This window comes from Lathyrus oleraceus, chromosome 6 (genome assembly GCF_024323335.1).
Source record: "Lathyrus oleraceus cultivar Zhongwan6 chromosome 6, CAAS_Psat_ZW6_1.0, whole genome shotgun sequence".
Lineage (NCBI taxonomy): Eukaryota > Viridiplantae > Streptophyta > Magnoliopsida > Fabales > Fabaceae > Lathyrus > Lathyrus oleraceus.
The window spans coordinates 508362166-508378148 of NC_066584.1; the positions used below are offsets into that span (position 1 = coordinate 508362166).

Here is a 15983-nt window from a genome sequence, read left to right on the forward strand (position 1 = left end):
ATTCGAGATAGTCCAGTGCATTCGCATCTATGGAGTGGTCGACTATAAAATCTGCCACCATTTTTCCTTTAACAGCCTTTAATGGCATATACATTAAAGAATATTCAATTAACGCTAATGCCCACTTTCCAATTCGACTGTGCAAAATTGGTTTGGACCACATATGTTTAATGATGTCAAAATGAGATGAAACATAAACATCAACAGGTTTTATATAATGCTTCAACTTTGTACAAGAGAAATACAAGCATAAACATAATTTTTCAACTATGTTATACCTAGTTCCTGCATCATTTAAGACCATACTAAGGTAGTAAATGGCTCTTTCGACGCCATTATCATCCTCTTGAGCCAACATGCTCCCTAAAGTCTTGTCAGATGCAGATATGTACAATCTCACACTCCTATTTCTACAAGGTGATGTCAGGATTGGTAGATGACTCAAGTATTCTTTAATTCTATCGAATGCTTCTTGTTGAGCCTGCCCCCATTCAAATCCTTCCTTGTTTAGTCGAAGTAATGGTGAAAAAGCTTGCGTATTCCCACTAAGGTTTGAGATGAATCTCCTCAGGAACTTGATCTTGCCTAATAGTGACTACAATTCTTTCTTTGTTTATTGCACTTTCGCCTCCATTATGGCCTTGGTCTTATTCTAGTTTATTTCAACTCCCCTTTTGTGGATCACAAAGCCTAAGAAATCCTCTGCCTGCACACAAAACGCGCATTTGAGAGGACTCGTTTTCAGACCATGTCTTCTCACACTTTCGAAGGACCGTCGAAGATGGTCTACATGGCTCTTCCCTGAAACAGACTTAATGATAATATCATCTATGTAAATTTTTATAAAAGTCTCTATAAAATCATGGAAGATAGAATTCATTGCTCTTTGGTAGGTTGCCCCATCATTTTTCAAACCAAAAGGCATCACCACCCATTCGTAGGAGCCTAAGGCTCCAGGACATCTAAATGTTGTTTTTGGGACATCCTCTTCCATAATAAATATTTGATTATATCCAGAATATCCATCGAGCATGCTAAGATATTCATAGCCTGCAGCGGAATCGACTAGCATTTCTGCCACTGGCATTGAATATTAATCCTTTTGGGATGCAGTATTTAAATCTCTAAAGTCTAAGCAAACCCTCAAAGTACCATTCTTTTTAATAACATGCACAATATTAGCTAACCATTCGACATACCTGGTTGTACGAATGAAGTTACAGCGAAGAAGCCTTTCTTCCTTCTCTTTGATCTTCGAAAGTATTACAGGTGCAAATCGCCTCTGGTTCTGCTTGATGGGCTTCTTTCCAGGCTTGATTGGCAACTTCAATTCGACCAGATCTCTGCTCAAACCAAGCATCTTGTCATAGTCCCACGCGAAACAGACTTTGAACTCCTTCAACAACTGACTATTTCGACTTTTAGTTAAGGGTTGATATTGGCGCTAATGTAAGTTGGCCTTTTTATCAATCCCTCTCCCAAGTCTATTTCCTCAAGTGGAACTTGATCCAGCATTTTAACATTTGTTGCCAGCGGATCCTTCTCGAAACCCAAAGGCTCATCATCATAGATAATATCGAGCCTCTGGCCTTGCTCTTCGCTTTGAACCTTATCAGGTTGCAGTGGATCATAGTCCTTTCCAGGACCTATATGATGAGAATTTTCACTGGCTTCGACAACCTTGTTTTTTACTTCAGCCTCTAAGGCCAATTGCTGCTTGTTTTCGGCTATGTAAGCCAAAATCCTTTTTAGTGCTTCGAACTCAGTTATCAGCATTGGATTCGCTTCCTTAACCTATGGGTTCAATTCCTGACGCTCCGAAGTACCCAAAGTCATCTTCGCCCACCACTTCTTTGTCCCAGCGAAAGACATTGTAAGGGTGAAACGATAGGGAACAGTAAGCATTGTCGTCAGAAGTGAATGCAAAATCGGCCGAATCACATGGATCGATATTGACCAAATGCTTGTCGAACTGGCGTTTGTCGGTATGGTTGATAGGGGTTTTGAAGTACCCTTGATCTGCTTCTATATTCTTCACAATACCATATGGACGCCATAGGATGATTCACTGGTGCATTGAGGATGGCACAACCCCGACCCCATGTATCCATTCCATTCCAAGTAACAAATTATAGTTAGCCTTCGTCTCCACGATCATAAACATTGTGGATCTTGTGACTGTTCCTATAGTTAACTCGACCTGGATGGCACCAAGGGTGGAACCCACTTTACCCTCATAATTGGAAAGCACCATATTGTGAGGTTTGACATTAGTGTCGTACTTGCCAATTTTTCTCAGCATGTGATGTGGAATCAAATTCACGCTCGCGCCGCAGTCCATTAAGATTTTATTAATAGGGACATCTTCGACCTTCCCAGTAATGAAGAGAGGCTTAAGATGACTCTTCATAGCCTCGTTGGGTCTCTCGAAGAAGGCATTTTGCTCCTCGACGCAACCATTATTCATCATGTAGTAGCATACTGGCTTATGAGCAGCCATTTCTCTTTCTGTAATGCTGTCGGTATCTTCGACCTTTGTAATTCGGTCAAACTCCCTGGGCATCACAGACACCACACCGACTAAAATATCTAAAGAAGGCTCTGATCCTGAGTCAAAATTATTTGTCAACATTTCGTCTTCAGCAGCCATTTGATCATATCTTTCTTTGGCCGCCTCTGCTGGGGTATTAAATTTTCTTTTGTCGAAGCCCAAGTCTTCCTTTTTCCTCATAGGCACGTTGTTGCTAGACTCGGCTTTGTCTTTTTCGCCAGCATCCCTCTGGGCTTTCCTCCTCCTCTGCTCCGTTCTCCATTGAGTCCTTGTCATGGGGTTTTTTCCTTTATAATTTTCAGAGACATGGTAGGTTTTCTTGTCGGCCTGAAATTCCATACGGAAAGCTAATGATGAACCTCTATCAACTTCGAAGTTCTTCCATTTCCCTTGGTCTCATTTCCTTCCATCTAATGGCTTTACCCATTTCGCGTTTGAAGCTTCAGCACTGGGTTTGAAAGAAATGGGTTTAGTAGCAGGACCTTGTCGTTTTGCTTCACCAAGCTTCACCATCGGTCGTCTTGGATCATAATACCTCCTTGGGTCAAAAGCCCTTATAAGTTGAACAGTTTGTTGATCTTGAAAAGCTATATGACCCCCTTGGTGTTTCGCCCTCCTTATTCCCTCGAGGTTTTGGGCTGCATTTTTTCAAACGCAGCACTGCATTGGGGGCACAACATGACTTCTGATTGCTTCTTCTGGCACCTTCGAAGGAAATCAGACAGGGTTTCATCATCTTTGGGGAAGGCGATTTTATTATATTCTTCTTGTTGACATTCATTGTCAACTTCCATGGAGGTCTCCTGGGATATATCAACAATATTAACCTCCATGTTGACATCTTTAGTGATGTCCAACTTCTGGAATTGTAATTGAAGGCCCTTAGTGGCCTTATCTATATGCACGAAACCATTAGCAGTTTCCTTAGTGACTATCATCAGGTTGGAATCTTCAGTGATTCCAGCATCAAAGACATCATCACTTTTATTGGTGGCATCTCCCATAGCTTCCTGAATGAAGTCATTAAAAGATTCCTAATCAAGATGTTCAGAAATCCTAGCCATGACAGGTTCATTGATGAAGTCTTCAGTGACTTTGGTGATGTAGAAATCGTCAGTGACTTCGACCAAGTTCACTTCCTCTAGCTCCATATAGTGGGCATCAGCCACTTGCAGATGATCAGAATCGATCTTCATCTGGCTCCGAGGTTAGTCTCCAAACTTGAGTCCCCCTTCTTAGATGGCATTCTGCACAAGATCCCTGAAAAGAAAACATTGAGATGTTTTATGATCCAGAAAACTATGTGTCACCCCCCAATTTTGACCCTAAATTGCTGATTCAATACATTAATCATAGCTATTGCATCTCTACATAGCATATCATGCATTCCATACCGCATAGTGCCTAGAATATCAGTCGAAATAATTTTCTTAGATCTACAGGCAAATCGGTTGAATTAATCGATGGATGTGCGTCAAATCAGTGGACGAAATTTTTTAAAATTAGGCTTCCAGACATCAGCTATATTAATTTACGTTTCGCGTAGTTTAATCTGGTATGCTCGATTTATTTTTCAGCTAATTTTTCGGCCACTTTTTGATCAGCTCGAGCCCGTTTAACCGGTCAAAATTTATTTCAAAATTAAAAGAAACGTTGTATTTTTCCAATAAGTTTATTTCGCACTGATCATTTTGGTGCATTCATTTTAATTTTTTGAGCATTTTTATGTTAGACTTTTATTCGTTTTTGAGTTAATTTATTTTTATTTTTTCATCCAAAATGTTATGAATATTAAATAGAATTAGTTATGGTTTCACTTTAATTTTATTTTATTTTAATTATTTTGACATATTTAATTTTGTGTGTTTTAATTTATTCACCAAAAAAATCAAAAGGGCGTTATTGGCGTGTATGCAAATTTTAAAAGCCCTAGGATCATTGTATATATTGATGATGTTGAAGAAAGAGAGGAATGGATCCAAACTCAAACCAAGGGGAGGCGCTCATCTATTAGTCAATATCAAATTTTATCAATACAAAAAAGAAGAATAAGAAAGTTGTTTGATATGGACTCCAATCGAAGAACAAACAAAATTGGGGGGCCCAACTGACACTCCCTCAACGTCTCTCTTGAGAAGAAGACAAGAAATAAAAGGATGCGCATGGCTTTTCTATGGGATCTCCTCGATATCTCTCACCATATTTAGGATCCTCTAAGAGAAACTACCACTACGACAACACCATGTAACAACAACCATTTTTTTTCACTTTCCATACTCAGTTCCCTCATAACCAACTTCTTCATTCTCCCTTCAAGGCATATGAGTAACACACCATATACCATATTCAACCAAACTCCAAATCGTGAAACATTTTCCATCCCTCCATCTCTTCAAGCTCACATCAACAACAACCTCACTCCACCCTCTATCAAACTTCCGGTCATGCAAACTCACATCTAAACACCATCCTTTTACGCTAAACTAACCATCCTCCGCCGTTAACCACTAACATTTCCGACGATACTCATACAACAACAACTCACGTAAACCTCCATACAAACTTCATCATGTGAACAACAATCTATACCAACTAGCCATGCGCCACCTTTCACCATTCAAACATACATTCACCATAACCACAAAGAAAAAGCAACATCAATTTCTATCAATTTTGTTTTGCACAATACCGATACAGCAGGATCATTTTAACACCAAATCTCCATAACAACCAACGCCACCTCTTCTCCTCTACATCACTCAGCAACCTTTTTCAACCTTTAATGCACTTCAAAAACAAAATAAGCCATTGTTCCTTTTGTTCTATACACACAATGGAAACCATGTTTCCTTATGTGTAACTCCGAATCTGGCGACAGTTTAGTAATATCCACCATAAAACATTGCCTCTCATTGTTAAGCAAGTTGATTGCATCACAATCACCACACAAAAGAAACCTCTCGTTGTTCGAACCCCCCCTGCCATAACTCATACAACAACAACAGACTGGACAACAACACTACAAACCTCCTCCACACATAGTGAATATCAAAACTATGTAACCTCTCAAGCTACATACTTCTTCATTTTTCAAGTCAAGACCTTGGACTCACTTCACCTTCTTTCTCAAAACAACCATAACATTTACTTCCATAACCTCCAAAACTCACACCATAAGCCTCTATCGTTATCTCCACCTTGGACACATACACACCGCCAACACACACACACACCTTGCATCCTTAACACAACATAAATCCATACTCCTCCCCCACGCCTCACAGTGACACATAAAAATTGGCATGTGACAACCTCTGTTACGAGTTTCTGCTGTTGTTTCAATCAAGTTGGTATGCAACAACAACATCACTTACATCTTAGCAATTACCACCGTGCCAAAGCTGTTAGAAAGTGTGCTACCGTTGTGTTTCCTGTTCCGTTTGTGTCACCATCGCCTACAACAAACGACATCACTACACCAAGCTCCACCACGATAACACAACTCAGGTCTTCTCACTGCGAAACACAACAACAAGTTCCAGCGAAACTCATTTCCATATGAACCGCATTGTACCATAACTCTCCAACAATCCAACAACTCGCACAACACAGCAACAACCATGAAGACATTGGAGAATTGATCCAATCAATACACCGCATATGGACCTTCCTCTGAAACTTTCTAAACCGTGCAACATAGTACCGCCACCAACGTTGCAACCTTCTGAAACAGAACTTTAACGTACACGTCGATAACACGACTTCCGACAATAGATCCACCGAAAGCTCCCAACAACGCCGCATGCGATTGGAGAACAACATCTCATTTCAATCACAACTACAACACCTCCATCATCGTTCCTCCATCCGCCGGAATCGTGTTTTTCAGCCAACGACAACCGCCGCGCCTTGACGTCTCCCGCCGCCATAGAATTGATTGGTTTTCCGCCGGAAAACATGTCGCCACCCCCGCTGTTTGTTTCTTCCCCCTATTTTGTTTTGCTCGATTTATTTTTCCGTTTACAGTTGAAGCAATGTGTGTGGTTTTATGTTTGATTTTGAGGAAAATGTTGTTTGGAAGAGGAGTATACTTTAATGGGTGAGAGAAATTATTTTTCAAGTGAAAAGGCAATTTTCTGATGGAGAGAGAGGACGTTCCAAATATTGCGTTCTTTTCATTATTTATTTTTATTTTGATTAAAGCGTGCCATGTGTCAAAGGATGATTGGACTTATTTTGAATTTTGAAAAAAATGGGAGAGGAGTTTGCTTGGTCAATAGGGCGTCGCCCCCATCAACTCTCATTATTATTATTCATTTTAATTTTGTTTTATTATTAGAGCTAGGGATTTAATTTTGGAATGGGCTTTGGGCCCTAATTTCATTTTAACATCCTTTAATTTCTTGTGCACCTCATATACATGCATGTTCTTTTTTATATTTATAATTTGTTTTTGATTATTTGACCATTTATTTATTCATTTGATTTCAAATTAATTTTGAGCGTGAAAAATAAAAATTGAATGATTGAGAACTCCACCGATTTATTTTCTGAAATCATATTTACATCTTTTTTCTCATTAAAATCTGAAGGAAAAATTACCTGGATGGAATATTCAGTCGTAATCTTGAATATTAGGCCCAAGTTGTAAGAGCTTGCAAGCCATAAGTATTCGTCTTCTCTTTAGAATACTCCAGTATTCAAATCTTTTTTCTTAATAAAATTGGAAGAAAATGATTACCCTGGATGGAATATTCAGTTGTAATCCTGAATGTTAGGCCCAAGTTGTAAGAGCTTGTAAGCCATAAGTGTTCGTCTTCCCTCCAAAATATTTGTAAATATTTAAACCATTTTCTTAATAAAATCCGAAGAAAAATATTACCCTGGATGAGATATCCAGTCGTAATCCTGAATATTAGGCACAAGTTGTAAGAGCTTGCAAGCCGCAAGTGTTCGTCTTCCCTTTAAAACACTTGTAAGTATTCAAACCATTTTCATAATTAAAATTGAAAGAAAAAGATTACCTGGGTGAAAGGTCTAGACGTAATCCCGAGTATTAGACACAAGTTGTAAGAGTTTACAAGTCATAAATACTCGTCTTTCAAGCCCAAAAATACATTCAACCAATCAAACTTTTCGCCGTCGTGCGATTGATTAGAAAAACCTTTTCAAAACGAAAGACGTCTTGTTTTAAGGTGATGAAAAGCAATGCTTCGGCCATAATTGTTGAGTTGAGATAAGTGACGTTTTTCCGAATATTGATTTGTAAATCCATTCGATGTGTGGTACACGTCCGCTCCTCATCTGTTTTGGGTAAAACAATGTTTTCGTCGATTAATACAATATAGCTTTCGCTAAAATTGACCAACAAACAAATATTTTTCTACCCAGAACTACGTAAGCCTTGAGTTCTCTATTGTACCCGGAGATACGTAGGAGCAGGATTTGTAAATCTTGTCAGGCCCACTAATAAAAAACTTAGGTTTAGTCCTTCGTCGAAAATCCAAAAATATTCTCCTCTCTTCCATTCTTTCTTTCCCACCTAATAACTTGAAAAGCCTAACATTTCTAACTAACACTAACACACACAATTAACCTAATGGTTCCCGTTGAGTACAATGGATATGAGGGGTGCTAATACCTTCCCCTTGAGTAACCGACTCCCGGACCCTGATTTGGTTGCGACGACCATAATCATTGTCGTTCTTTCTTGGGTTTTATCGATATTTCCCCTTTACTTTTTAAGAATAAATAAAGTTCGGTGGCGACTCTATTCAGTCTATCATTGCGAGCGTGCGATTGTACTTCGCTTAAGTCGTATTCTCATTTTTCGAGGTGCGACACTATGGTACTTGAAAAACCCTATTTTCTTTGTTTTTTCTAAAGGAGGAAGTTTAGCACCCGAGGGTACAATGATTTGACCATCCTTAACTAACAAATCGAAGATTTCGTCACATTTTGTAACGTCGAAAGTGTAAGTTTTCTTAGGAAATTTATCATTCTTTTCTAGTTCAATAGGGTTTTTTCCATTTGACGGGGCCAAAACCCTACACGCGTAAGGTGGCCCTTGCTTCAACTCAGCAAGGTCGATTTCATTTTCGTCAAAGTCTGAAGGCCCGTTACAGGGCCCTTCATCATTATTGCTGAAATCGACATAGGCTAGTCTTTTATTATTATTTGCTCTAGCTTTTTCTTCCTTCAAGCGTTCTAACTGTCGAACCCTATCAGCCAGTTGGGCCATATCTCTCAAATACTGGCTATCTAATTTCTTCCTAATAGAATAGTCAAGGCCCCCAGCGGCCATTTCAACCAGTTCATGCTCTAGCACTTGCGTAAAACACCTAGCTTTGAGTAATCGAAACCTATTCAGATAGTCATCAATTAGCTCAATAAACTTTCGTTTAATACTAGCCAATTCCTTCAGACTTATCTTCGTTTGTCCCATATAAAACTGCTCATGAAACATTCTCTCTAACTGATTCCAAGTATGAATCGAACTTTGTGGCAAGGTGGTGAACCATGTGAAGGCATTCTTTATGAGAGAACTTGGGAAAAACTTTATCCTAAGGCTTTCGTTGTTCGAAATGTCTCCTGCCTCGATTAAATATCTAGCCACATGTTCGACAGTGGATTCAGTAGTATGCCCAGAAAACTTAGTGAATTTGGGGATCTTTGTTCTAGGGGGTGCTTATGCCTATAGGATGTATTTCGACAAAGTTGATGTATAATTTTGCCTTCGAAGGCCAAAGTTTACCTCATTTCCAACCATAATCCTTTCGACCATGGCTGCTAGATTATTAGTTGTTGCCATATCGTCATGTTGAATCTGCCGTATGACACTATCGGTGTTTTGGTTTCTATTTACCATTACTACCCTTGGCTCCCTTTCTTTGGGGATTTATGGTTTGATCCTAAGGGGTCCGACTCCTACTTCTTGATTCACCATCTTTGGTTGCGGTTGACTTTATGGGATCTGGTTGATAGTATGGTCTTCTTCGAAGGTTGCCCCCTGGTTTTCCCTTACCCAATCCCTCGGAGGGTGTCGACAAGGTTGTGGTACACCCAGGAATTCAGACATTCACGCCACATGAATTGTCATCTGTTGATTCGACTGAGTCGTATTTTGAATCAAACCATTTAATATGATGGCCAATGTTTGGGTAAGAATTTGGACCATCTCATGGTTGCTTTCGTTCATCTGTTGTCTCAACACTACTGCAGAATTATTAGTAAGGCTAGGTATTTGTGTCTGGTGTCTCAACCCTGAAGATTGGTTGTTTCGACCCATGTTAACCCCAAACCCTTGTACTGGAGAGTTTATCTTAACTACTGGTTCAAAGAAGGTTGAAGCAGCATTTTGTAAACTTGTCATCACTGAAGTTGGCATTCCATACGGCTGTTCTCGACCACCAAATGGTATAGAGAAACCAGGGGGTACCAAAGGCCTGTTTGGAACATTTCCAATTGGTGGTGGGGGGGGGGGGGAGCCCCCCTGGGCCCAATGTAAGTTAAAATCGATTTAGTATGGGGAATCGAATGCGTTAGCATCGAACTTGCGACAGATGGAACCGTTTCCGACACGTGCATTGTGGTCGTGTTCCCCCCTATCGAAAAAGAAATGGGTGGTATATTGCTGGTTGATGGATTTTGAGAATTTTGGTTAGCTGACGCATTTAAATTCTCCATTCTCGTAGTGGATTTTCCCCTTGGTCTGTGTTCGTTGGTTATGGCTACTTTACCACTCATTAATAACATACAACGAATTCTTTCGAAAAAACGAGAAAATGAATGAATAGCCAGAAATAAAACAACTTCAATTTTCTTAAAACGTTAGCACGGTCTCACCAGGTGTGCCAATTTGTTTACCGTGAAAATTGGTAAACAACCGTTGATCTTCCAAATTACTAAATTTAGTTACTTACAGGACCGATCAGATTGATCCTAGGATATGTGTTAATTGTTTAAAGTGAATTCTAGTAAATACGAATACTTCGACAATATTGTGATGACAATAGTGAGTGAACTATTTCGATAATAAAAGACTAACACGAATTAAAGAGAAAGATTGTAGAAGAGATGATGATAACTAGCAGCAAATAAGAATATTTGAAATAAAGAAGTATTCTTGGAAAAATAAAGATCAATTGTATTACTTCAAAGTAACTGACAATGGTGTAAAACAAACGTATATTTCTTAATTTAGGGTTCCTCTTCACACGGGTACTTGGTAAATTTTACAGGCTTTATACACACTTTTACCACTCATCCTAACACAATATCCTTTATTTATACTTAATCAAAATAAATGTTTCCAACGGCCCCTCAATCATGTCGAGACAAATGGCACTTTGCATGGATGCAACTATCCATTACACTCCATGTGTACCTTCAACAATTTCAGATAAGAACAAAGTTCCCTCCTTTATTTGAATTTTTAATCTCCAGTCAAAACCGTCTTCAAAACATTCAAAGAAATATTTCTAAGTCCTAACTGCACACTGGCCCTTCTTACCCAGGGACTTTCAACTGAATCTCCCTAATATCAGATTCGGTCGAAAACATCTTCACATGGGATTTCCATTTTGTAACTCTAAAATGGGCATCAAAATTATGAGCTAACAGCCACATGTTGATGTTCCTCCTCAAGTTGAAGAGGTCACATCAAGGGAGGGTAGAGTCTCAAAACCACCGATATGGATTGCTGATTACACCTCAGGAGAAGGCTTATCAGATGCAGAAGATGAGGTAGATCTACTAAAAGTTGATGTTTTTGATAGTGACCATCTTGCATTCATGGTCATCTCAGATCCTACAAGTTTCCAAGAGGCAATCAAGCATTCAAAATGGAGGCAGGCAATGGATGCAGAGATAAAATAAATAGAAAGAAATCAAACATGGGTTATGACTTTGCTTCCTGCAAAAGCCAAAACAATAAGCGTGAAATGGATTTATAAAACCAAACTCAATGTATGAAGTGGACTACACTGAAGTGTTCACACCTGTGGCAAGAATGGATACCGTAAGAATGATTATTGCCTTGGCGGCATAACAAGGGTGGGGCCTCTACCAATTGGATTTAAAATCTTCCTTCTTACATGGAGAGTTGGAGGAAGATGTATTTGTGGAGTAACCTCAAGGTTATGAGATAGAAGAGAAGAAACATGTGGTCTACAAGCTGCGTAAAGCACTTTATGGATTAAACCAAATGTCAAAGGCTTGGTTCAGTCACATAGAATCTTATTTCGTCAAGGAGGGTTCCAAGAGCAGTTCTAGTGAACAAACCTTATTTGTCAAGAGGAAGGAAGGTAAATTTTTGATTGTTTGCATATATGTTGATGATCTGTTATTTATTAGTGATGATAAAGATCTATTTAATGAGTTCAAGTGTTCCATGAAGAATGAGTTTGACATGACAGATTTAGGAAAAATGAGATATTTCCTTGGAATAGAAGTGGCGCATAGAGGTGATGGAATATTTATATGTCAAAAGAAATATGATGCTGAAGTTATTGACATATTTGGATTGCAAGACTACAACTCTGCTTGCAATCGAATTGTTCCAGGACAAAAAGTTGGCCGTGATGAAACTGGTGTGAAAATCGATCCAACCGTATACAAGCAAATAGTGGGTAGCCTAATGTATCTCACTGCAACATGTCCTGATCTGATGTTTGTGGTAAGTCTCATCAGCAGATTTATGGCAAAACCCAATCAACTTCATTTTGCAACAGCAAAGAGAATCATGCGGTATTTAAAGGGAAGAATAAACTATGTGATCTGGTACAAACAGGGAGAAATAAGTAATGTCATAGCCTATACTGATAGTGACTATGTAGGGGATATAAATGATAGCAAGAGCATATTAGGTTATGTGTTTCTAATAAGTGAAGGAGGTGTAGCATGGTCCTTAAGAAAACAGCCCATCATAACTCTTTTGACCACTAAAGTTGAATATGTGGTAGCTGCCACATGTGCATGTTAAGCCATCTGGATGAGAAGAATATTAAAGGAGATAAGCCATGAAGAAATGGTGTTGTTATGTGACAACACCTCTACTATCAAGTTGTCTAAGAACCTGGTCATGCACGGATGATCTAAACATATAAGAGTTCGGTATCATTTTCTGAGAGACTTAACCAAAGAAGGTTTTGTCAAGCTTACTTACTGCAACACATGGATGGAGCTAGCAAACATGATGACAAATCCGTTGGAGTTGGAATCATTCGAAAGGATCCGAGAAGCACTTGGGATGAACACAGGTGAACCAAACTCTTCAAAAAGTTAAGTTCAAGGGAGGGATTGTTAAGTATTTTGTATTACTTAGGAATAATTGATCTATTAATATGGGTTTAATTAGAGTCAAATTCTATTAGAGTCAAATTCTATTAGATTCATTATAGCTATTAGTTGAGATAGTGGGCATCATGTCCTATTATTTAGCAGAGTGAGTTTTTGTAAGCCTATTAAAATGGCACTTTGAATTCATTAATAAATTGATGAGTTCGGTACTAACCTTCACAGGGAGAATATAAATCTATGTGATGTGGAGGTATAATTATGAGTTGGCTTTGATGATAATTAATGACACTTTTCAAATGGGGAGTTGATATCAATTGTCTATTAATTCTTGATTATGGCATCTAATCCAAAAAAAGATATCTCAAGTCTCATCAGTAAGATAATTCAAGTTCAACCTTAAGTGTTAATCAATTGCACAATTGAGCAGAGGAGTTTGAAATTTGAAAGTGAGAAAGTGTGAAATCTCGTCTAATCCTATGCTTAGTGTTTCAGAGTGATCAGTATTAGCGTTTTAGAGTGATCAATTTAAATTGTAAAAGTATAAGATTAAGTCTTGAATTACTAAGGCAATAAAAAAACACACAGTTCTTTTTCAAACTGTAGCGGTAAATTCATGATCATCAAGCTATGGATAAGCTAGATCAAATAACAAGAGTCGCCACCGCGCTTTTATTGTTTCCAAGGGAAAAGGGAAAAGGTAAGAACAAAACCCAAAAGTAAGAAGTTTTCAAATCAAAACTAATAAAATGTCAGAGATTACAGGTAAGGGGGTTGGTTACACAAAGGGAATGTGTTAGCACCCAAAGTGTCCTAGGTACTCCTAGGGAGCCCTTTTTGTGTGCATATGTATTTGATACAAAATGATGTTTACAAACAAATAGAATGGAGGGATGAGAAAAAAATTCATTAATTATATTTTTGTATTTGGCAAGATCTTTGGTCTTGTGCCTACGTACCAACATAAAAATGAGGGATCAAAACCTCGTAGTTCGTGATACAAATTTCAAAATGGATGCAATGCTTTTAATAAAAATTAAGTTTGAAAGGCACAAAGGCCTAAAAATGGTTTGAATGAGTTAATTCTTTTTTTGACTTTTTGAAAGTTTAAGTCAAGTATAGTTAAGTTTATTTACAAGTTTGATTTAAGAAAAGAAGATTGAAAATGCAATGGCATAAAGCCAAAGTTTCTATCTTTTTACAAAGTGGTCAAAGTTTTAGAACAAAATAAGTTCAATCAAAGAAGATTTTGAAAAAGGGAGGGAGAGATTTTGAAATTAAAGAAATGGGGAGAAGATGAAGGGACTAATCCTATGCACAAAATTTAAAAGTTAAGAGTTGAAAAGATCTGACCAAATGGGTAGCAATCCAATAGACAAGAATGTCAATAGAAACCCAGAATTCCCTTGGACTTTTAGAATCAAGCAACACACACATGCAAAATTATATTATCTTGAAGAGCAAAGGCATCAAATAAAGATAGCCACATCCAAGCTTATCCATTCCATGATCTTCTTCAAGATTAACCCATGTAGCAGATGAATTTCATAAGTCACAGATTCAAAATAACAACTTCACAATGATCATGTTGCAGATGAACTCAGAGGGATCTTGAATGATGTATCAGATGAAGTTTCAAATTGCAAGCACTTGGTTTCTCAAAAAGTTGGCATTGGCCAAGTCCTTTAGCATAGGAATGTTGCCTAACTTCTAAGTCCATTTGTCCAAGATCAAGCCAACAGTCCACACAAAAGTTTTTTAGGGTTTTTGTTGTTATTATGTACATTAATGGTCAAAGACCACACAAACAAGCAAAGTATACACAAACAAAATATATCACACAATATGGTCCAAGGGAACAAAGTGAGAATTGCATTAACATAAGCAATTAGAATGATATGAACAATGGCAAATGTATAAAAGCTAGAATTAAATGACATTAAAGTAAATGGCTTGAAATTAGAAGTTAGTTATTAATATGTTAGAAGTTAGTATTGTTTTGCTTTTGCTTTTCATTCTTAGACATTCTTTGGAGAACACTCAACCCATTTATCACAAGCATGGATCCTTGAACCAAGACATCTTCCAAAGGAAGGAAAAAAGACCAAGTTTCCACACAATACCATGAGAGAGGGGAGACTTACAATCTCACTAACTAGAATGCTATGCCTTTTATGTCACAAATTTAGCACTATGTTAAGCAATCGTAATTGGACTTATGTAGAAGTCACAACTATTTGAGGTCGGGCAATAGAATTTTGGTGTTAATGCATGTTAGAGACATAGTATTATGGACTATGCTCATGAAACATACCGCACACAAAAGAATATGCAAAAAGTGTGGCCTAATCTGATCCATACTCATGTTAATTTTTCAATCAACTAGCTTTAGGACTTTGAGATATCATAGGCCAAATGAGATGAATGCGTAAAGGAAAGGAATAAGATAAAGTAGGAGGGGAATGGATCAAAACACAAATTGACCAAAGGAAGACATTTACCAAATTAATATCATCCATTCATTTTGGGAGATGGAATGTACATTCCATCAATCCCCTAAATCCAATGATATTAACTTGACAAAGTCAAATCAACATTGACCAATGCCCAACTACAAGAGTCAAACACAAACAAGTCATCACAATTGATCAACAAAATTATTTGGCACTTATTCAAATTAAAAATACTAAAATAATACATTTAAATTGAATATGGTTTGTAAAATTTCTAAAACCTCATCAAATCACCAAATAAATGGCCATGAGATTTATCATAGGTCAAACAAGGTCAAAGGACCTTGGAGAGAAAAATTCAGAATTTTTAAAGACTTAAAAGTATTTTTAAACAATTAAAAACAAATGAAAAATCAATTAAATTATCAAAAATATTAATAATGATCCAAAAAATAATTTTAACTCAGAATATGAAAGAGGAAATTATTTGAAAATTTAGGGTGAAACTCTCATATTTTTTGGATCAATATTAAAATTAATATGAATTAATGAAAATAAAGTAATTAAAATGAAATTCAAATAATCATAAAAAAACGTGGACCACTTGATCTCCCTTATTAATTGAGGTGGCAGATCAAGTGGCCACCAACGCGCGTTCCATGGTAGACTTGAGTCAACGCGGT

The 15983-nt window shown here is 37.7% G+C and overlaps 2 protein-coding genes across 2 annotated transcripts; one reads left to right on the forward strand and one right to left on the reverse strand.

Moving 5' to 3' along the window:
* Window positions 1-8333: 8333 nt before the first annotated feature.
* LOC127096467 (uncharacterized) lies at window positions 8334-9419 on the reverse strand. Its single transcript, XM_051035032.1, has 2 exons — window positions 9286-9419; window positions 8334-9159 (listed from the first exon to the last, which is right to left on the reverse strand). The coding sequence occupies exons 1-2, from the start codon at window positions 9417-9419 to the stop codon at window positions 8334-8336; spliced, it is 960 nt and encodes a 319-aa protein (XP_050890989.1).
* Window positions 9420-11756: 2337 nt separating this feature from the next.
* LOC127096468 (uncharacterized mitochondrial protein AtMg00810-like) lies at window positions 11757-12533 on the forward strand. Its single transcript, XM_051035033.1, has 2 exons — window positions 11757-12227; window positions 12342-12533. Exons 1-2 carry the CDS (start codon window positions 11757-11759, stop codon window positions 12531-12533), a joined length of 663 nt encoding a protein of 220 aa, XP_050890990.1.
* Window positions 12534-15983: the final 3450 nt, after the last annotated feature.

Coding starts and splice junctions, on each gene's coding strand:
- LOC127096467 (XM_051035032.1), bottom strand. CDS start 9,419: ATGGTAAATAGAAACCAAAACACCGATAGTGTCATACGGCAGATTCAA. Junction 9,160..9,285: donor GTAAACTTTGGCCTTCGAAG/GCAAAATTATAC, acceptor ACATGTGGCTAG/ATATTTAATCGAGGCAGGAG.
- LOC127096468 (XM_051035033.1), top strand. CDS start 11,757: ATGTCAAAGGCTTGGTTCAGTCACATAGAATCTTATTTCGTCAAGGAG. Junction 12,228..12,341: donor GTCCTGATCTGATGTTTGTG/GTAAGTCTCATC, acceptor TGGTACAAACAG/GGAGAAATAAGTAATGTCAT.